The sequence below is a fragment of the Coloeus monedula genome (assembly GCF_965178545.1).
Source record: "Coloeus monedula genome assembly, chromosome: 28".
NCBI classification, from domain to species: domain Eukaryota; kingdom Metazoa; phylum Chordata; class Aves; order Passeriformes; family Corvidae; genus Coloeus; species Coloeus monedula.
Window position 1 is genome coordinate 4,139,999 of NC_138808.1, and position 21,456 is coordinate 4,161,454.

At 59.2% G+C, this 21,456-nt stretch overlaps 2 protein-coding genes across 6 annotated transcripts; both read right to left on the reverse strand.

Annotated features, from left to right (window-relative positions):
• Positions 1-13,138, reverse strand: STAMBP (STAM binding protein). 2 transcript variants are annotated; one of them, XM_082298238.1, is made up of 10 exons: positions 13,091-13,138; positions 11,052-11,282; positions 6,763-6,838; positions 5,766-5,861; positions 4,925-5,255; positions 4,131-4,255; positions 3,246-3,383; positions 1,506-1,618; positions 1,074-1,173; positions 1-638 (listed from the first exon to the last, which is right to left on the reverse strand). In XM_082298238.1, exons 2-10 carry the CDS (start codon positions 11,264-11,266, stop codon positions 582-584), a joined length of 1,251 nt encoding a protein of 416 aa, XP_082154364.1. In that variant the 5' UTR covers positions 11,267-11,282; positions 13,091-13,138; the 3' UTR covers positions 1-581. The 2 variants fall into 2 exon arrangements, with proteins under 2 accessions (XP_082154364.1, XP_082154363.1); XM_082298237.1 differs by having other exon boundaries at positions 4,925-5,258.
• Positions 13,139-13,448: 310 nt separating this feature from the next.
• DUSP11 (dual specificity phosphatase 11) lies at positions 13,449-19,681 on the reverse strand. 4 transcript variants are annotated; one of them, XM_082298185.1, is made up of 10 exons: positions 19,613-19,681; positions 18,942-19,017; positions 18,042-18,173; positions 17,452-17,575; positions 16,938-16,998; positions 16,607-16,653; positions 16,350-16,425; positions 15,740-15,868; positions 14,638-14,997; positions 13,449-14,502 (listed from the first exon to the last, which is right to left on the reverse strand). In XM_082298185.1, exons 1-10 carry the CDS (start codon positions 19,645-19,647, stop codon positions 13,854-13,856), a joined length of 1,689 nt encoding a protein of 562 aa, XP_082154311.1. In that variant the 5' UTR covers positions 19,648-19,681; the 3' UTR covers positions 13,449-13,853. The 4 variants fall into 4 exon arrangements, with proteins under 4 accessions (XP_082154311.1, XP_082154310.1, XP_082154309.1 ...); XM_082298184.1 differs by having other exon boundaries at positions 13,449-14,055; positions 14,086-14,997; XM_082298183.1 differs by having other exon boundaries at positions 13,449-14,997; positions 15,740-15,865.
• Positions 19,682-21,456: the final 1,775 nt, after the last annotated feature.

Genomic DNA, 21,456 nt, shown 5'->3' on the forward strand with positions numbered 1-21,456 from the left:
CCTGAAACGCTGCAAGAGGGATCCCAAAGGAGGTCGGGCCCTCTTCCCTCCCCAGACAGACACACGAGCACCAGGAAGCAGCACTGAGCTCGTGTGGGGCTCAGAGGGGTCAGCAAGGTTGGACTTTAAACTGCAGGAAAGATTTATCTGCTCCTGGAAGCTGTGCTGAGACCAAGCAGCTGGGAAACAGGGACGAAACAGGGCATGGGTTAAATTGGGCAAGTCCCAAAAGCACTTGAAGAGGTTTTCACACCTCAGGGTTGCAGCAAGGCACGGGGAACCTCCCCAGGAGGCCGCTCGAGCCGTGGATTGGAGTTGAATGACTGCAGTAGTGTTGGCTTCTGTCTCTGAGCTCCCAGCTGGCTTTTCCCCACACCTGGAGCCCCGGCCCCATCCGCCAGCCCCACGCTGGGCACGGAGGTTCCAGGGACTTCTGCAGAGGGCAGGGATCCAGTTCCAGCGTGGGGGAGGGAAGGGAGGGATCACTACACGGCAGAAATCATCTGCTACAGGAGGGAGAAATCGATTCCCTAGGCCTAAAGGACGGTGGGTGGTTCCCGGGAAGGGGTAAGGCAAGAGGCTTATCGGAGATCCATCAGCACCACGTCTCTCTCCACTATTGACACGTGGTTGCAGGTCTGGAAGAGAGGAGAAGAGGGGACAGGGAGTTATTCAGATATTCCCACAGCTCAGGTGAGTCTCCTCTACCTCCTGACACAACCTGCAGCCGGTGCTTTCCCAGAACAGCCCTCGGATCCAGTTCCTCGGATCACCCCATCCTCTGGCCCTGCCCGGTGCCACACGGCAACCACGGCAGGCCCCAAACACAAATCCCCCCCTCCAACAGCCCTTGGCTGCTGCCTCACCCTGTTCCTGCAGCCAGGAGCTCTGCACCACACTTCCAGCAGCTGGAAAACCTTGGGAAGCTCCTGCACCTCCACTCTGGGAATTGGAGACCAGCCCCAGCCAGGCTGAGCCTCCTGGTCACAGCCCCACACCTCAGCGTGGCTTTAATTCAAACACAGCATCCAACTCCCCACCCCACAGCCCCCACGGCCCCGGGGGACACTCACTGTGAAGAGAGGGGGGTCTTTGGGGTGTGGGTGGAATCCCTTCTGCCGGCAGGACGAGATCTCCTCCAGGCCATGCTCCGTCAGCTTGAAGAACCCTGTCCTGGAGCAGAGGAACAGCAGCGCTGTAGCTCGAGCCTCTGCAGGGACAGCCACATCCCCTGGGCCCCCAGGAGCACCTTTGGGGCGGCTCATCTCGAGCAGGAGCAGACACTGAGGCTGAGGGGCACCTCAGTTCCTGGGAAACTCCTCTCCCCAGCCCTGAACCTCGTGTCAGGGGTGGGCAGCCAGACACAGCCCCTGAAAACAGCTCCCAGGAGCTGTCAGGTGTGAGCTGTGAGCTGACACTTCATCCCCTCGCCAGGAATCTGAGAGGGGAAGAGGGAAAAGCCTTCCCAGCCCACACCCAGACTCACTGCTGGCATCCCTACTCACTCCTGGTATTTGGGAGAGCACACGATGGCGATGGACTCTGGCAGCATCATCTGGTAGGAGCAGTGGGTGTGCAGGTCCACGCTGGACAGGAACGCTGTCTGTGTGGGGTGGGTCTGCAACGGGCAACACGGGGACAGCAGTTACAGCAGGCTCGGAAAACTGATCCCAAGGGATCGTGTGTGCCAGGAGAACCTTGGGACAGAGGAGACACAGCTCCCTGCAGGGCACAGGGGATGCACCTGCACACCTGGAGCGGAATTCATGGAATGGTTTGGGTTGGAGGGACCTTAAAGTCCATCCAGTTCCAACCCTGGCACCTTCCACTATCCCAGGTTGCTCCAAGCCCCGTCCAACCTGGCCTTGGACACTTCCCAGCTTCTCTGGGAATTCCATCCCAGCCCCTCCCCACCCTCACAGCCAGGAATTCCTTCCCCATACCCCATCTAACCCTGCCTCTGGCAGTGGGGAGCCATTCCCTGTGTCCTATCACACTCCCTGCTCTTGTCCTAAGTCCCTTCCAGCTCTTTCGGAGCCCCTTTTTTTGGATTATCCTAAACCGGCAGTGCTCCTCTTTTCCATTTGGAGTTGCCTACAAAAGGAGCTCTACATTCCTGCCACATTCCATGGAAAATCACACCTTTAAGCCACAACCAGGGTCCTTGCAGGGCACTTCACACGTTTCTCAAGTGCAGCTCCAGGGGCTCAGCCCATCGGGGTGCCACAGCACTGCAGGATATCACATTCCATGGAGGATATCACATTCCATGGAGGGCTGCACAACCCCTGACCAACACCACCTCACCCAGCTCCTGCTGACAGCCACATTTCACACCTTAACTCCTGATGGAAGTTCTTGCTCCTTTTGCTGCTTGGGTTTGTTTTGGTTTTTTTTTTTTGCCAAGACCACCAGGAGGGCCAAAGGAATTCCAGAGGGTCCCAGAGCGTGGCAGGGCTGTCACTGCAGAGGTGGCCCTGGAGCAGCCACTTGGAGCAGCAGCATTTCCTTGTCCAAGCCCTCGGGGCAGCTGCTGCTTTCGAGAGATTACTCAGCAGCTCTGAACGCTTTGCTTGGCACGGCTCTGACTGCCAAAGGCTCCGTGGGGACAGCAGGGCAGCCAGGGAGGAGCCTGTGACTGGCACAGCTCACAGCAGGGCATGCAGGGCTGCCTGCAAGGCAGGACTGCACAGGGACCCAGCAGGGGAGAGGTGTCCCTCTGGCAGGGGAGCTTGGGATGCCCCCACGGCGCTGCTGGAGCTGGCTTTTAGCTGGAGGAAATGTGAGTTTCATGTCCAAGATCCCACTTCCATAGAATCCCAGGAGGGTTTGGGCTGGAAGGGACCTCAAAGCCCATCCAGTGACATCCCCACCATGGCAGGGGACATCTTCCACTGCTCCAGGCTGCTCCAAGCCCCGTCCAACCCAGCCTTGGGCACTCCCAGGGATCCAGGGACAGTCACAGCTTCTCCCCACCCTCACAGGGAAGAGTTTCCTCCCAATCTCTCGTCTAAACCTTTCCTCTCTCCCTTTCAAAGGGCTTGATGCTTTAGGAAGGGACCCAAACATAAACCAGGCCTGGGTTTCTCCATCAGAGTAGTGAACGAGACTGGACCAGAGGAAGAAAGGCAACCAGAGGCTGCTGCCCATTCCCTGCCATCTCCTCCAGTAAGTTCAGCCCTGCTCCACCAGCCCCTTCCCCTTCGTGCTGGAGGCCAGGGAAGTGCCAGGGGAAGGAGACTCACATGGATCCAGCCCAGAGTGACGAGGCCGTGCTGGTCCTGGATGATGAAGAGCTCCTCCTCGTTCTCCGTGGTGCAGGAATCGGGGCCTCCCAGCTGCTTGGGGACGATGACGTGGGTGATGGTGAACTCGTTCCTCATCTGCAAGGCAGTGGCAGCACAGGAGGCTGTTATTCCCCAGACATGAGGGAATTTCCCAAGCCTTGGGAACAAGCCCAGGGATGCACCCAACACCTGTTTGCAGGTGCAGCTCCAAGTTACCGACAAAGGAGTCGCAGGATTTTCTCCCTGTTTCACTCTCCCTGCTGTGCAGAGCCCCCACAGGAGCTCAGAGAAGTCCTGGACACCCCCCCAAACCAAGCTCACCACTCAAAAGGGGATGATGCCTCATCCCTAAACCATCCCCAGTGTCTGGAAGCAGCTGGACTGCAGGAAGTTGCTACATCAAACAACTTCATTTCAAAGCAAACTTGTGTGAGTGACTCAGGGCAGATGGGCTGGAGCTGCCGACAAAACCTGGGCACGCAAACTCTGGGGGACAGCAGTGTCCTGTCAGCCTCGTCTGCGTGAGGGTCACCAGCTGGGACACCCAAAGGACAAGTGCCCGGAGCTGCCTGCCACCAGGAATGCCACCAGGAATGTCACCAACGGGAGAGAGGAAGCTGAATGGGGACTCAGGTTGGCACCTCACTCAGGGTGGGGAAATCCCAACCTGGAAACGAGGAAAGGGAGAGGCACATCATCCCTAGCACTCCCATGGAAGCCTGAAACCACACTGAAGAATTCCAGGACAAAAATCAGGGTCCTTGAGCTATTCCCAAAGGCATGACACTGTGATAAACAGTCCCCATGCCCCTTTTGGGGTCTCCATTGGGGCTGTCCCCTTACCAGCTTCCCGCAGAGGATCCCGCAGGTCTCCACACCCCGCACGGTGTTGGCATCAGCCAGCTGCAGGAATTTCTGGCACAGCTCCCTGGGGACAATGACCTGGCGAAGGACATCCACACCTGCATCTGCGGGGAGAAGGGGAGCACAGGGAGCAAAGAGTGAGGAACGCTGGAGAAATGGTCCCTCAGGGCAGGATCTGAGAGGATGAGACTGAGAAAATCTTTCTGGGAAGATAAACTCCCCTTGCAGTGGCGGGCACAGAGAAATGTGTCACTGTGACACTGATAAAGGACAGGCACCAGCTCTTTCAGAGCAGGGGAAGGATCCTTCAGCAGGGTGTCAAAAGGAGTGTTTGGTTAGCAAAAATGAAACCACACACGCTTAGCAAACGTTATTTAAAGCGGGATGTGTCACTGGGTAAGACCCAGCCACTGGACACGTCTGAATGAGTGTTTTGGAACCACATTTAGTTGAATTTGGTCAGGAGAAGGATTCAATCAGCCCAGCCAGGAACTAAACCTCAATCTCCAACAAGTATTTGGATCAAGGAAAAGGCAAACAGGCTGCAGACCCTGGAACAGCAGAGAGACTGGGCTGGAAAAGCAGGGAGGGCACATTCCCAAGAGGAGACAGTTCTCCCCAGCCCTGTGAGCGTTCACCCGACAACATCTTGGGAGAGGAAACCTCTACGAGGGACGGAGCCACCATCAGATCATTCCAAGAGCCTCCCAGAGAAATTGGCCGTGTTTGGCTCAGCCCCAGCAGGGAGAAGGGATGCTCCAAGAGGTACTAACTGCTCTCTGTGCTCCCCAAAGCACTGGGCTTCAAAGATCTGTCCACAACAGGAGGTTTGGATGGGACAGTCCCTGCTGATGGACTCGCTGGATGAACTGGAGAGGCTGGAACCTTTGGGGTTAAATCTGTTGGGGGCTTTTCCACGCCAGGGATGAGGGGTCCATCCACACACTGGGGACTCGGCTCTGGCTTTCCAAACTCCTGCACTATCCTCAGGCGCTCCTTCTCCAGCTCCTGCCGCCGGATCATCTCCTCGAAGGCGTGGAACTGCTCCTGCTCTGCCTGCTGCTGCTTCATCAGGGCTACCCGAGTCTTCTCCTCCTCCAGCTGCTGCTGCAAAGCCAAAGGGTGTGCAAATTACCCTTCTGCGTCCTGCTGCGAGGAGAAACATACCCAGGGACAGGAGCAGAGAGGAGCCCGGGGCAGACCCCCAGCCATCCCCAGGTTATTTCTAAAGGCTCTGCAAAAGGTCACCAGCAAACAGCGTTTTCTGCAAGGAAACTTCAGCTTGCAGAGCACAGATCCAGAGCCAGCTGCACTGAGGGCAGAAAACCACGGCCTTCCCCTCCCTCTTCCATGGAATTACAGTCCCAGGTTGATTTCCCTCCATCCTGTCCCTAAAGTCCCACTTGCCCTGAGCGTCTGCTTTGCCCACAGAACCCCAGAGCCAGGGACACCTCTGACAGAGCCACCCACGGTGACAGCAGGGGACGAGCCTGGAGCCTGGAAGTTGGGGACATTCCCGAGCACCCAGGGAGCCCTGGAGAGCTGCCCCCTTGCAAACCCTGTGAGGCTGAGGGGCTCCTGAGGAGCAGAGGCCTCCAGTCTCCTGTCACTCACCTCCTGCTCCTTGTACTTAGCATAGTCCTTGGCGTACCTCTTTAACAGCTCCTCCTTGAGCTCTTCAGCTCGGGGAAAGGCTACTTCCTTCAGTTTCTGGAGGAGGAAACACAGGGTCAGAGCGGGGCAGCCCCAAGGCAAGAAAAACAAAACCTGAGCAGCTGAAGAGTCCAAAATCCCACCACCAAAATCACCGAGCAAGAGCTCGGGCAGGGCTGCGCTTTCCTCTTGGGAATTGTAGCTTCTTGTGGCTGAGGAATCTCTAAGGATTCCCTGGAAAATCACCACTTTGAACATCCACACATGGGAAAGCCACGTGGTCTTTAAAAAGCAGGGACTTGGAACAGGGAAGAAAGGACACCCCAGGGCTCAAAAGGAAGTAAACTGGACACCAGTCCAGTGCAAGTGCAACAGGGTAAGGACCCCCCAAACCATAACTCAGAGAATCGTGGGATTGTTTAGGTTGGAAAATACCTCCGGGATCATCAAGTTCCACCATTCCCCCAGCGCTGCCGTGTCCACCCCTAAACCACATCCCTAGGTGTTTTGAAACACTTCCAGGGATGGTGGAGGCCCGTGCCAGGACCGGACAATGCTTTTGGGGAAGGAATTTCCCCAGTATCCACCCTGAGCCTCCCCTGGCCCAGCCTGAGGCCGTTCTCTCTCCTCCTGTCCCTGTTCCCTGCGAGCAGAGCCCGACCCCCCCGGCTGCCCCCTCCTGTCAGGGACTTGTGCAGAGCCACAAGGTCCCCCCTGAGCCTCCTTTGCTCCAGCCTGAGCCCCTTTCCCAGCTCCCTCAGCCTCTCCTGGGGCTCCAGCCCCACAATGGATTTCCTGGAGTGAGGGGCCCAGACCTGAATCCCAAGGGGTCAGGACTGCCTGGCCAGGACAAGGTTTCTCAGCATTTGTAGGGACCACTCATCCCAGAGCCACGGAAGCCCAAGGTCGATGACACCGACCACGTTCCTGTTCCAGACCCGGCGCTGTCCCCACTTACTTTGACCGTCTCCCTCTTCTCGGGAATGACGGCGCTTTTGTAATCGCGGTGCTGCGGCAGCTTCTCGATGAAGAGCCTGGAAGAACGAGAGAGAAGCCGCAGGTCTGAGCCAGGGCAGGAAGGGAGGAGCACGGGACACTCAGCAGCGTTTTGGGGGATCCCTGTGCTCCCCATCAGGGCAGTCTGTCTTTCTGCAGGAAACCCTCCATCCCATAGCGGCCCCTGGAGCTCTGCACAGCACTCAGGAGGATCTTGCCTGATCCCAAGGGAGTGCCCCACACAGGTTTCCCTTCCACCTGGCCTCCAGAGATGATCCTCAGGGATAAACACATTTGTTTTGAAGAGAACCATTAATAAGCTGGTCCAAACCACCAAGGACACAGAGGTGATTGAGGAAGGTGCTCGGGCACCTGCCGGCACCTGGGAGCATCCCGGGATTCCACTCCAGCTCAAGGACTCTGCTGACTCAGAGCTCACCATCCTCATGCACCGAGGGACAAGGAGTTTGTGCACGAGGGGAAATTACCTCAGACCTTGGACAGGGAAAACCTGCAGGTGAGTTAAAAGCAAGTTCCCAACAGCCCCAGCTGCTGCAGGGGGAGCCTTTGGGCTCTGCAGCCTGAGCACCCCAGGGACTCCAGGCAGGAGGGAGAATTCCGTGCTGGCTTTGGGGAGGGAAATCAGGGTGGGTATGAATGGGTTAATGCCCAGCTTCTCTGCACCTGGGGGAACTGTTCTCCCCCTCAGAGAACCCCAGGATGGACTGGCTTAGAAGGGACCTTAAAGCCCATCCAGTGCCACCCCTGCCATGGGCAGGGACACCTTCCACTATCCCAGGCTGCTCCAAGTCCCAATGTCCAGCCTGGCCTTGGGCACTGCCAGGGATCCAGGGGCAGCCCCAGCTGCTCTGGGCACCCTGTGCCAGGGCCTCACTGCAAGGCCACAATGAGATCCTCCTGTGGAGCTCTGCAAGCACTAAAACAAGGAGGAAATCCCACAAACAAGGGGCAGCTCACCCTGGCTCAGCTCTCTGAGGCTCCCCAGGCTTGAGACACCTCGATTTAATCTGTGACCAAGCCCCCAGCGGTGACAGGGTGAGCTCAGGGTGAGCTTAGCTAGGCCCTTCTCTCCTGCAAGCCCAGCTTTGCTGGCTCTGGCCATCCACAAAGCTTTGGGGATAACCCAAAATCCCTGCCCTCCCTCCTGCCTCTTGGCTGCACTGCTTCAGCATCCACAGGAGGATGTTCCAGCTCCTTTGGAGAGCAGCCTCCTGTCAAGGCACAGGGAACAAGGGAATACAGGACCAGACCACGCCACAGAGAGCAGCACAAACCAACCCAGCAGAGCCAAGCAGGAAAAACTCAGGGGGGCAGAGAAACTCTGAGAAACCTCTGCGTGTGCAGTAAACAAACCCAGCTGCTCCAAGCCCTCAGGGACGAGGAAGGACTTTTTGCCACCTGGAACGCTCCTGGCGAGGATGCAGGATCAGCAGAGCCAGGGCACAGCCCTGGAGGGAGCCGTGGAGGGGCCGTGGCTCCCTCCCAAAGCCCCAGCCAGGGGTGTGAAGTAGGTCACTGTGCTGAGGAGGCACAACAAGGCCCCGAGCGCTGCCAACAGCTCGTAGATTAAAATGGAAGGGATTAATTAAGAAGGATTAAGAGCAGATGCTGGCCTGGGCAGGATGGAAAAACCAGCAGAGACAGCTGGGTTTCCACAAGTCAGGAAGTGGGGGGAAAAAAGTGGGCAGGAGGATGAGAGGAGGGCTCAGGCAGCCAGAGGAAAACTCCAGGACAAGAGCAGCAGTGGCAGGCTGGGATGGGGCAGAGGAAGGGCTGGAACAGCTCAGGTTTCCTATGGACAGCCCTGCCGAGGCTTGGCAAGACCAAAACCTGCAGCTCCCGTGGCCAGGAGTTTGCTGCTGGTTCAAACCTCTGCCTGCCCCCGAGCCCAACGCAGCAGCAGCTGTTTGGCACCGAGCAGCCCCAGCAGGGGCTGTTTTTAAGCACAGCTCCGGTGCCCAGGCCAAGCCAGTGGCTCTCGAGGCCCTTGTGACACCCCTGCGAGTCCCTGGAGCTGGGCCAAGCAAACCAGGGAGCCCCAACACCACAGCAAAGTTGTGTCTTGTTGCTTTTTTCCTTCTTATTTGGCCCTACCAAAACCAACCCTGCGTTCCTGCTGGTGATCCAAGGGAAACACCCACTCGGATCAAGGCAGAAGAAGCTGCTCAGGATGAAAAGCAAGGCAAGACTTGTGAGGTGACAAGACACGTGCTAAAAGTCCTGGAGATGGTTACAGAATCATGGAATGGGTTGGGTGGGAAGGGACCTCAAAGCCCATCCAGTGCCACCCCTGCCCTGGGCAGGGACACCTCCCACTGTCCCAGGCTGCTCCAAGCCCCAATGTCCAGCCTGGCCTTGGGCACTGCCAGGGATCCAGGGGCAGCCCCAGCTGCTCTGGGCACCCTGTGCCAGGGCCTGCCCACCCTCCCAGGGAACAATTCCTGCCCAATCTCCCATCCACCCCTGTCCTCTGGCAGTTTAAAACCATCCCGCCTTGGCCTGACCCTCTCTGCCTGTATAAAATGTCCTTTTCTCTCTTTTTTATAACCCCTCTTTAGGGAGTGGATGGGGCTCTAAGGCCTCCCCAGAGCCTTTCCTTCTCCAGGCTGAACACCCCCAGCTCCCCCAGCCTGGCCCCATTCCTAGGAAAGGGAGAGCAGAGCAAATTCAGTAAACTCCCAGTGCCTCCTCTTGCTCTCTGGATCAGGACACCTACAAAACATCAAACCTATGGCTTGAGCTCCAGCTTCTCATCTCCACTGGAAGAAATGACGGTGGCATTAAGTTCCTATCTTTGGACAATCCAGGGTAGGAGCTCACATTCGTCAGCCCTGGAGAAATCCCACCAAGGGGAGGTTTTCCACCCTCCCGGCAGCCCAGCAGCCAGGCTGGAAATGCCAGGAGCGTTTGAAAGCTGCTGGAAATACAACCCAGCACCTCTGGCTGCTACAATGAAACGGCCTCAAGTTCATTTGTTTAGTTAAAAAGTTTCTCCTTCGGCCCAGGCTGCGTAAGGGGCCTGGAAAGCTTCCCAAAGGTTTTACACTTCCCAGGGCCCTCGCCACCATGCCCATAAAAGCTCAGGAAGTGTGAGGCGGGGAGGAAAGCTAATCAGAGAAAAATGTGTTGGGTTTAAGGGGCAGGAACCCTGCACATAGGGCAGGGAGGGAAAATGCCCACGGAGATACCAGGCACAGCTTGGGTGAGCGGGGAGAGAGCACAGAGCACAGCAGTGGCACCGGGCGGAAGCAGGAGGGACGGATTTAGGGGGAAAAGCCTACAGGAACAGGGCTCTGTGCTGCTGGGATCACAGCTTCCATCCCTTTCAACACCAACAGGCACACAGCTGTGTTGGGGGGGGCTGGATTGTGCAAATAAATCCCCGAGTGGTCCCTGCTCCTGGAGGAGGAACTCGCTCCCTGCTGTGGAAGGCTGTAGTAACCTCAGAGTAAAACAGGCTCTCCTTTATTAGAGAAACCACAACCCAGCCTCAACCCTTCCAGTAGATATGGGATACAAAACTCCCTGACCATGGATCCCTGCCCAGCCCTAGGATGTCACGGCCAACCCAGAGAAAAACTGAGGCCAATTTAGGTGCAGAAACACCTGCAAACTTTGACTTACAGGTGGATAAAATCTCTGCTGCTGACAGGAGTCTCCAGAGGGCCAGAGCAATCCAAGATCAGCCTGGTTCCCAAGGGAATCTCATTCCCATACACACCAGTGTCTCAAAGGGGTGTCAGAGGATGGTGCCAGACTCCTTCCATCGGTGCCCAGTGACAGGACAGGGAGTGATGGCCGTAAGATAAACCACGAGAAGCTCCACCTCAACAGGAGGAAGAACTTCTTTCCACGGAGGGTGGCAGAGCCCTGGAACAGCTGCCCAGGGAGGAGTCTCCCTGTCTGGAGACATTCCAAACCCACCTGGATGTGTCCCTGTGTCACCTGCTCCAGGTGCCCCTGTCTGGCAGGGGGTTGGACTGGATGCTCTCCAAGCCAAACCACTCTGGGATTATGGATTCTGCGAGCTGCACCTGTGGGTTTGTGCCTCACACCTCTACCACATCCCCTGGTCAGTCCCACCAGCTGTGGCACCCCTCAGCAGCAGAGCTCTGGCCAGAACCCCGAGTTCTGGAGCTCTCCCAGCTCACCAAAACCTTGCAGCAGCCGGGAGAGGCTCCGAACACCCCTCCCCAAGCCCAGGAACCCCCCGCAGCCCGCGGCTCTTACGTGATGTACTTGTTGTAGAGGATGAAGGCGTGCTCGATGTTGCCCTCCTCGCTGTACACCGTGGCCATGCGCAGCATCTCCACGCCCGAGCGGAAGTAGCGCCGCGGGGGGATGTCCTCGCTCACCTCCACGCTGCTGCCCGCCCGGATCAGCCGCCGCACGCGCTCCTCCGGCGGGAGGCTGGCGCTGCCCTGCCCGGGCATGGTGACACACATGGGCCGTGCTCGGGCTCTGCGGCGGGAGGGAGGCAGGGATGTCAGAACCGGGGTGAGAGAGGATAGCTCGAGGTGGAGGAGCCACAGGGTGGGCAGGTCCAGGCCCTGGTTCTGCACAGGCAGCCCAGCAATCCCAGTCTGTCCCTTAGAGCGCTGTCCCAGTGCTCCTGGAGCTCTGGCAGGGCCTGTGCCCAAACCCTGGGGAGTCTGTGCAGCTCCGGAGCACAGGAACTGGCACGGGACAATCCCCATCCAGTTTCCTCAGGGTTCTTTTTCCTTGATGGAAATCACCCCCCTGCCAGCAGAAAAGCATTTAATCCATGGGCCAAGCTATGTCCCGAGGGAGGGACCTGGGAGAAGCCCAGCTCTTTTTGGGCACAGCACTCGGATATTCACCTGTTCAACCTGAAAAGCAGACAGGCGTTCAAGGTCAGCCCCTGCACTTGGATTCCAAGCTCTCACCCCTCCAAATCCCAGCCAAAGCAGCTCTTCCTTCCCCGCCGCTGCTCCCCAGTGCTGCTCACCAGCCTGGGGTGCCACTGGTTCTGAGGGAGTTCCTCTCTGGAGCAGAGCAGCTCCACACAGGGTTTCAGCCCTGCAGCGTTTTCCTGACGGCACCAGGATCCTCCCAGACCCATCCTCACCCAACAGGCTCCATCCCAAACACCCAACAGGCTGCCATCCCTCTCTGCCTGTGCTGTGGGCGGCACTCCCGTCACCCCAGGAATGCGCCACGACCTGATCCGTGTGGGAAAACTCCACAGCCCCACAGCAGGAGCTGGTGGAGGCCAAGTGCAGGAAGCACCAGGATTGAGGGGCAGCGAGCCCAGAAATCCTCCACAACACTCCTCCTCCTCCAGCAAAAGCAGTTTTTCCTCGGAAAAGCCACCCTGGACCAAGGTAAGGGTTAAACTCCCTGTGACATTGCAGGGACTGCCACATGCACCTTCCTGAGGGAGGGAAAGGTCCCCAGCGGGCCCTGGGAGAGGAGGGGAGCCCCTCTGGGGGTCACCCCGCAGCGGGAGCCCCTTTTTGAGGGCAGGCAGATCCGCGTTTCCCAGCCCACGCCCTGCAGGAGCCTCTTGTCCCGTGGGATTCAGCGCCGCCAGAGGCTCCCAGGCCGAAGCCACAGCTCAGGGGGGGCTTCAGCTTCCCCCCAGCCCTGCTGGTGCTTCGGCTTCAGCCGCTCCCCAAGGCACAGCTCTGCATCCCTGCCTCAGAATAACCCCTGCCAAGTCTCGCAGTCCTTTTCCCCAGGCACAACAGACACCGCCCCCCCCCCGCAACTCCCCCGAGCCCCCCTCTAATTCCCACAGAGCCTCTCCAAACGAACTGCCCAGACCACCCCCCCCCCCCAAGCCGCAGCCCCCAAACTCCAGACCCTCCCCAGCTCACCGGGAGAGAGAGAGGGACCCCTCCCCAACATCAGAGCGCTCCACAAGCCCCCCAGCCCCTGTCCTGCAGGGGGGAGCAGGGAAGGCTCCCCCAGGAGCGTCACCCCCAAACAGCCGCTCCGCACCGCTGAGGCGCAGGGTCCCACAGCCACCCCCGCGATGGGATTCTCCTTCCAGCCGCAACACTCCTGAGAGAGTCCCCCTTCTTAAAGGGAAGATTCCAGACCCCTCCAGACCGGACCTCCATGCGAGACCCTCCGGCCCCCCCCCACCGGAGCCCTCCCGCCGCAGTCTCTCGGGAGAGGTCGGGACGCCCCAGCACCGCGGCTCCGGCGCCTCAAGCCGTCCCCCATGATCAGAGGGACCCCCCCGGCCGAGGCCGGGACCCCCTGTCCGGGAGGGAGCTCCCGAACCCCGGCCCATCCCTGACCTGGCGCGGGCGGCCGCCGTTTCTCCTCAGCACTTCCGGGTTCTTCCCCAACCGCCGGGGCACCGCCCCGCCCCGCTGCCAGCAGCCAATGAGAAGCCGCCTTAACATCCGGGTATGTAACACCCACTGCCCACTTCCGCCCGGCCGCGCAGCAGCTTCCTTTCCCTTAGCGGAACGTCGTGCGTCGTGACGTCACGCCTTAAAGGGGCAGCGCCCGAATCCGAACCCGGCTGTTCTCACCCCAAAACGGAGCGAGGCCCCCCGCCCGAGACCCCCGCGCCCAGCTCAGAGCCGCAGCGCGCACCCTGCCGGGCCCCTCAGGCCCGTCCGGGAGGAAATGACTGCTCCACACCCAGGCTCAAATTTGCACACCGTGGAAATTTACTTTAGCAAAAAGTGGGTAAAAAGGAGAAAAAAAAAAATCTCATCTTTTCAGGCCGAATCCTATTTCTCATTATGTGTTGAAGAAATCAACAAAAGCCCGTTTTGTTGAATGTTACAGGGATGCTCGAGGACGTTTCCTTAGGATTATTGCAGCTCTGGTCGAGTCTGTGTTTATTTTAATTCTCTGCATCCCTCGTGGATCAGACTCCGCACAGCGTTGGATTAAAAAACTCCTTGTAAAAGCACGGGGTGGGGGGGAGCAAGGAAAAACAGGAGATTAAAAACCAGCCCAGTTAAGGTGCCCCTTGCGTGGGCTGGCAGTTCCTGGCTGGGTTACAGCCGCTCCTCGCAGCGTTTTCCTGGAGCGTTCCCGGCGCTGTCAGGACACCTCCTGCTGCCTCAGTTCGTGTTTCCTGTGCCGGTGCCGGCCTTTCCTGGCGCCTGTGGGCTCCTGGGGCGGGCAGGGCTGGGGGCTCGGGGGGGGGAACAGTCCCTTGTGCTTCTTCTTGGGGGGTGGGGAAATGCAACAGTTCCTCGGGGCCAGACTGCGCGGCTGCCTCTGCTCAGGCTGCTCCAGCTGCCTCTGCTCCAACTTCTGCTGCTCCAGCTGCCTCTGCTCCAACTTCTGCTGCTGCTCCAACTTCTGCTGCTTCTGCTCCAACTTCTGCTGCTTCTGCTCCAACTTCTGCTGCTTCTGCTGCCTCTGCTCCAACTTCTGCTGCTGCTCCAACTTCTGCTGCTTCTGCTCCAACTTCTGCTGCTTCTGCTGCCTCTGCTCCAACTTCTGCTGCTGCTCCAACTTCTGCTGCTTCTGCTCCAACTTCTGCTGCTTCTGCTGCCTCTGCTCAGGCTGCTCCAGCTGCCTCTGCTCCAACTTCTGCTTCTGCTCCAACTTCTGCTGCTTCTGCTGCCTCTGCTCAGGCTGTTCCAGCTGCCTCTGTTCCAACTTCTGCTGCTCCAGCTGCCTCTGCTCCAACTTCTGCTGCCTCTGCTCCAACTTCTGCTGCTTCTGCTCCAACTTCTGCTGCCTCTGCTCAGGCTGCTTCTGCTGCCTCTGCTCCAACTTCTGCTGCTCCAGCTGCCTCTGCTCCAACTTCTGCTGCTCCAGCTGCCTCTGCTCCAACTTCTGCTGCTCCAGCTGCCTCTGCTCCAACTTCTGCTGCTTCTGCTCCAACTTCTGCTGCTTCTGCTCCAACTTCTCCAGCTGCCTCTGCTGCTTTTGGTCCAGCTTCTGCTGCTGCTTCTGCTCCAGCTTCTTCTGCTGCTTCTGCTCCAGCTTCTCCAGCTTCTTCTGCTCCAGCTTCTCCAGCTTCTTCTGCTCCAGCTTCTCCAGCTTCTTCTGCTCCAGCTTCTCCAGCTTCTTCTGCTGCTTCTGCTCCAGCTTCTCCAGCTTCTTCTGCTGCTTCTGCTCCAGCTTCTCCAGCTTCTTCTGCTCCAGGGCCCCGTGCCGCTGTCCCAGCTCCTGGGGCTGTGCCTGAGCCTTGGAGCCAGGCTGCTGCTTCTTCTTGGTGCTGCTGGGGTTCCTGGAAGGAAATTCGGGAGTCAGCACCCAAAAAGGGCTGGTTGTGAATGCCCTCAGCCCCTCTGGGTGCACCTGGAGCCTTTTCCTGCAGCCTGAAGGGTGGGATGTGCAGGAAGAACACCTGGAGAGCAGCTGTGCCCCTGAATGCTGACAGCAAGGGAGGTTTTCATCAGAAAGTGCTTCCCGTGCCCCTGAGGGAGGAGGTGAAGGAGCCACAGCTGTGCCAGAAGCTGGCACTGGCTCCCACCCGTGTCCTGGAGGTGGTTTGGGAGCTCCCCCACACAGCCAGGAACTGCCAGAGGGCATCTCCCAGCTGGGGGAAGCTCTCTGCCTGCACCCCGTGTTCCAGAGAAGCCCAGAACAGAGGCAGAGTCGCCAGCTCAGGGAAGAGCTCCCTCACTTGGGCAGCCGAGATCTGTTAGTCCCTGAGAATTCCCAGCTGGAGAACATTCCAGCCCCGCTGGGAGCCAGCTCCCACCCTGCCAGCGATGTCATTCCACACCCACAGGCACAAGAACGTCCTTCCCAGGCAGAGCTTTGCTGCTGTGGGCACAGGAACTTCACTGTTGCCATTTTGGCTCTCAACAACTTCCGGGGAGGTTCTTTATGTCCTCCCAGAGCTGGCAAAGCACGGGGTGAGCTGCAGCTCGGAAAAACCCAGCTGCAGAGGTTCCAAAGGGAGGAAGCAGCTCCCTGAGCCTGCTGAGCTCAGGGCACACCCAGGGGAAGGGGCAAACACCCACCTGGGCACTGCTGGGGGGGGCTGGCCCGAGCGGTGCTGGGGGGGTTTGAGCAGCTGCTTCTGGGGCTTTGCTGCGGCGCTGCCTTTTTTCCTGAAGAGATCCGAGCCCAAATTCTTCAGTTCACAGCTGCTTTGGAAGAGAATTTAAAAGAGAACTCCAGGTGTTTTCACTGGAAGAAGTGAGTTTTTCACTCGCTCATTGAGGGATCGCATCAGCTCTTCCACACTCAATCCCTGCCCACCCAGAAAGGGCCACAGGCCTGGGGGTCTTTATCCAGTTACAATCCCAGAATGGTTTGGGTTGGAAGGGAGCTTAAATCCCACCCAGTCCCCTCCTTGCCATGGGCAGGGACACCTTCCACTATCCCAGGCTGCTCCAACCTGGCTGTGGACACTGCCAGGGACTGAGCAGCCACAGATTTTCTGGGAATTCCATCCAGCCCCTCACCACCCTCAGGGTGGAATTCCTCAGGAATTCACCATTCCTCAGGGAGGAATTCCTTCCCAGTACCCCACAGAACCCTGCCCTCTGGGAGTTTTAAGGCATTTCCCCCTGCCCTGGCTGTTCTCCCAGCTCCCACACCTCTCACTCCTGGAACACCCGGCCTCACCTTCTCAGGGCTCTCTTCTGAAGATCCTGGATGTAGTTGGTTCTCTCTATGGCATGTCCCCGAGACTTGTTGAACACTGGGGAGAGGCAGCTCCGAGTTACAGCAACACAAGTCACCCTCGGGGCTGCTGAGCAACTAAAACCCTTCAGAAGGGTTTTAACCCCTTCACCCAGACACAGTTCCCTCCCTGGAGCTCCCCCAAACCTCCTGACCATCTAAAACCCCACCGAACCTCCCCAGCCGAGCAGGATACGCACACTCTATGGCAGCATTTGGCTCCATGCCCTCAACATCAATCAGGTACCTGCACAGAGCAGCAAGAAAGCTCTGATTACACAATTAATCATGAAAATGTTGACGAGGTGGTGATGATTTAAACAGAGAAAAAGAACTGGGGAGTTTCAAAGCTTTTATTGACACACCAGAATGGAGCATCAGCGCTCAGGCTGCTGAGCTCGGGGATGGAAAATGCCCCCCAACAAAAGCTGGAAAGCCCTGCAAGTCTGGGGTCACACAGATCACCTGAGTCTTGCTTCCTCCTGGAAACCACTGCCACCACTTAACCCCAACTGACCAAGGGCAACTCACCTGCAAACCAAGTAGCCAGTTCTGTTCAGGCCATGTGTGCAGTGCACCCCGATGAGTTTATCTGTAAGGCACACAGGTGACATTCAGGTGACATTTTGGGAGCTTTCCCTCCCAAATCTCCCCATCTGCATCAACCCCTCAGCAGGGACACCAACACAATGAACAGAAATCACCACACACGTCACCGTGTTTATGTCTAATTAGCACCCCTGGCTCAGCTCATCTGCACAATCCCACATCTCCAACTCAATTAAGGCTCGAATCATCACAAAATCCTGGAATGCTCTGGGTGGGAAGGGACCTTAAAGACAGTGCCATGGGCAAGGATACCTCCCACCATCCCAGGGTGCCCCAAGCCCCAGTGTCCAGCCTGGCCTGGATTACCAGAGCCAACGTGAATTCCTCCACCAGCAAAACCCAACTTGCTGCCCTGACATTCCCGTGCCAAGAGAAGGAGCAGAAATTCCTGCTGGCCCATCCCAGTGACAGCAGAGCCAGGGAAAGCCACGCTCACCGTTGTCTTTGTTGTCTGTCAGGAACCTCTTGACGAGGTACTTGAAGCGCAGGATGGTCCTTCTGTTGGGGATCTTGTGGCCCATGGTCAGGATCTTCGAGTAGCGCAGCGTGGGGGGCAGCTCCTACGGGGAAGGAGCTCAGTCATTCCCAGAAAAGGCACAGGGATTCTCACTAATTAAGGAATCCCAGGCAACAAACCAGGAGAGGATGAGTTTTTTCCCCAAGCCTAAGAGAACAGCTACACAGTTTTAGGTAACAAAACTGCTTCGCTCCCTTGGCAGAGCACCAATATTCCAGATTATTTCTCCTGCCTGGGGAGGAGGAAGCACACACCAGAGCCTGAAACACCTTTTCCACGATTACCCACCCAGCCAAAGGCATCTGCAATCAGCTCTTCACCCAGAAGAGCCCACAAACCCCGGTTTAACAGCACCCCCAAACTTGGGCTGGCACAAAGAGGATCTGGGGCTTGGAGACTTGATCAGAAAGGCCCTGCTGGCCCACGAGGCTTCACCTCATCCCCTGCCAGAGGCTTCCAGGCCCTCACACTGCCCTGAGCTGCTCTTTTGGCGCTCCCTCAGCACTGACCTCAGGCCCGTAGTAGCGCTTGGTGTACGTCAGGTCGATGATCAGCCCCAGCTCCTCCTTCCGCTCCTTGACTTTCCTGATGAGGTCGTGAGGGGAAAATCTCTCTTCTGGCAGAAGGTTCCGATCAAAGCTCTGCAGGAAGCGGTGGTTTAGAGCAGCTGTCAGAATTCGGGTGGGATGGGTGGGAAGAGGCTCCAGAATGTCCCGGAGATGGGGGAGGAGGACTCAGGCAAGGAGCAAAGGCTGAAGCAGAGCAACACGGGAGGCTGCTCACTGAACTGCAGGCTGCTTTGGGCTGGAAGGGGCCTTAAAGCTCATCCAGCTCCACGGGCAGGGACGTGCTCAGGCCCTCAGAGCTTTGGGGCTGCTCAGCTGAGGGTTCCCAGGGCTGAGTGACAACTTTAACTGTGGCAAAAGCCCCCAGTGACACACAGAGCCAGGCACTGCAGGTTTGCAGGTGGGAGCTGTAAAGCAGAGCTGCAGCTCAAACACACGGAACCACCGAGGCTGGAAAAGCCCTTCCAACACCACCGAGTCCAAGCTGTGCCTGATGCCCGCCTTGTCCCCAGCCCAGAGCCCTGAGTGCCACCTCCAGGCCTTGGACACCTCCAGGGATGGGCACTCCAAACCTCCCTGGGCAGTTCCTAGGCCTGAGTGCCCATTCCATGAGGAAATTCCTGCTGGTGTCCAACGCGAGCCTCCCCTGGCCCAGCCTGAGGCCGTTCCCTCTCCTCCTGTCCCTGTTCCTGGCAGCAGAGCCCGACCTCCCACAGCCCCCACTCCCAAAATCCGGCTCTGACACCGAGCTCCTCAGCAATTCACTCAAGGAATCCCCACAAAGAGATGCTTTCCCACAGTTGATCCAGACCAAACTGGCCCAGGACCCCGGTGCTCACCCACCTTCTCCAGGGGCACCTTGAAGGCGATGAAGCGCGTGCCCGGCATCCTCCGGCCCAGCGGGATGTAGTCGGTCCACCTGAACCCATGGAGGTGTCAAACAGGGGCAGAGACCCCCGGCCCGGACCCCCGAACACCCCCAGAACCGGGAAGCACAAATCCCCCCCAGGCCCGAGGACCCTCAGCCCCCTCTGGCAAGAGACCCCCGCAGTCCCCCATGTCCAGGGCCCGTCCAACCACCCCGACCCAGGGTCCCTCAAACCCCCTGCCCTGGGGACCCCTCAAACTCTCTCCGGCCCAGGGACGCTCCAATTCCCCCCAGCCCAGGCCCCTCACACCTACCCTGGCTTGGGAACCACGGCCCTGCCCTGGGGACCCTCACACCCCCACCGGGCCCAGGCTTCCCAAACCCCCCCCGGCTCAGGGACCCTCAACACCCACCCCGGCCAGACAAACCCTGCAGACCCTCCAGCCCCACAGACCCTCGTCCCCCACCCCACGACCCCCATGTGACGCTGCCACGCGGCGGCGTCGCCGCTGCCAGGACCCGGCCGCGTTCGGGGTCCCTCCCGCCGGCGCGGAGCCCGGAGCAGCGTCCGGGAGCCCCCGGGCGGGAGGAGGCGCGGGAGGGGCGGCGGGGCCGCGCTCGGGGCCGCGCTCGGGGCCGCACTCACCGCTCCGGGACCCGCGAGGCTCCTCTGCCCGCCATGACGGCTATGGCGCCCGCGCGTGACGTCACTTCCGTCCCCTCCGTCAGGGCCGCGGACCGCGCGAGGCCACGCCCCGGGAAAAGCCACGCCCCCACCGAGGCCACGCCCCCAGCGGCGCTGTGGGGCGATGGCGCCGCGTAGCGGTAACGGGCGGTACAGCAGCCCCGGAGCGGCGCCGAACCCGCGGCACCGGCCCGGACCGAGCCAGCGCACCGGCACCGAACCGGCGGCACCGCTACCATACCGGCACCGAACCGGCGGCACCGCTCCGGTACCAGCGTCACCTCACCGGCACCGAACCGGCGGCACCGCTCCGGTACCAGCGTCACCGCACCGGCACCGAACCAGCAGCAACGCTACCATACCGGCGTCACCGCACCGGCACCGAACCGGCAGCACCGCTCCGGTATCAGCGTCACCGCACCGGCACCGAACCGGCGGCACCGCTCCGGTATCGGCGTCACCGCACCGGCACCGAACCGGCGGCACTGCTCCAGTACCAGCGTCACCGCACCGGCACCGAACCGGCAGCACCGCTACCATACCGGCGTCACCGCACCAGCACCGAAACAGCAGCAACGCTACCATACCGGCGTCACCGCACCGGCACCGAACCGGCGGCACCGCTCCGGTACCAGCGTCACCGCACCGGCACCGAACCGGCGGCACCGCTCCGGTACCAGCGTCACCGCACCGGCACCGAACCGGCGGCACCGCTACCATACTGGCGTCACCGCACCGGCACCGAACTGGCATCACCTCTCCAGAAACAGCGTCACCGCACCAGTACCGAACCAGCATCACTGCCCTGGGACCAAACCAGTGTCACCGCTCCAGTACCAGCGTCACCGCTCCAGTACCAGCGTCACCACACCAGGACCAAAACCAGCATCACTGCACCAGTACCAGCACCAGCATCACTGCCGCAGTACCAAACCAGCATCAGCATGCCAGCATCGCTGCCCCGGTACCAGTATCACCACTCCAGTGCCAGGACCAGCATTACTGCCCCAGTATCAGCATCCCCAGGGGCAGGAGGAGAGAGGACAAAACCAACCCGAAAGTATCCCAAAATCATCCCCTCCCACCACGGGGGCAGGGCGGGGTAGCACACACATGCGGCAGGGTGGCTGGTGCCTTCCCCTTGGACATGAAAATCACCTCCACCCCCAAAAATGTCATTGGTGGGGTGGAAGATTGTTGGCCCTGCAAAACATCACGGGTATGGGAAATCGCCATGGGAATGGGAAAGCTGTGGGGGGATGGGAAACCATCGTGGACATGGAAGTCGTGGTGGGATGGGAAATTGTCATGGGAATGGGAAATCATGGTGGGGATGGGAAATCCCCGTGTGAATGGGAAATCGAGGTTGGGGTTGGGAAATCATCGTGAGAATGGGAAATCAAAGCTGGGGTTGAGAAATCATCTTGAGAATGGGGAATAGCGGTGGGAAATCATTGCTGGCATCCCCGTCACTGCCCCAGACCCGGCGTGGGCAGCCGGGGCCCCTTTGCCGTGCACAGACACATCCACATCTAAACGAGCTGTGCTAAAACTCTCAGCCTTTCCTGGCCCTGGCAATTTTGTCCCAGGATGGGACAAGCCAAGCCAGGGCAGGATTTTCCTGTCCTCAACATCCCGTTCCCAAGCGGGTGGTGGGGACCAGCCTGGAAAAAAGCTGCCGGCATCTCCAGCTGGGCGGAAAGCCCCTTTTCCAGAGGGAGGGGAACCACAGGGATTAGCATCAACGCCGCGGAGACGGGGGCGTGGGCAGCCGGCGGTGGGGAAGGGCCGGTCGGACCCGCCCG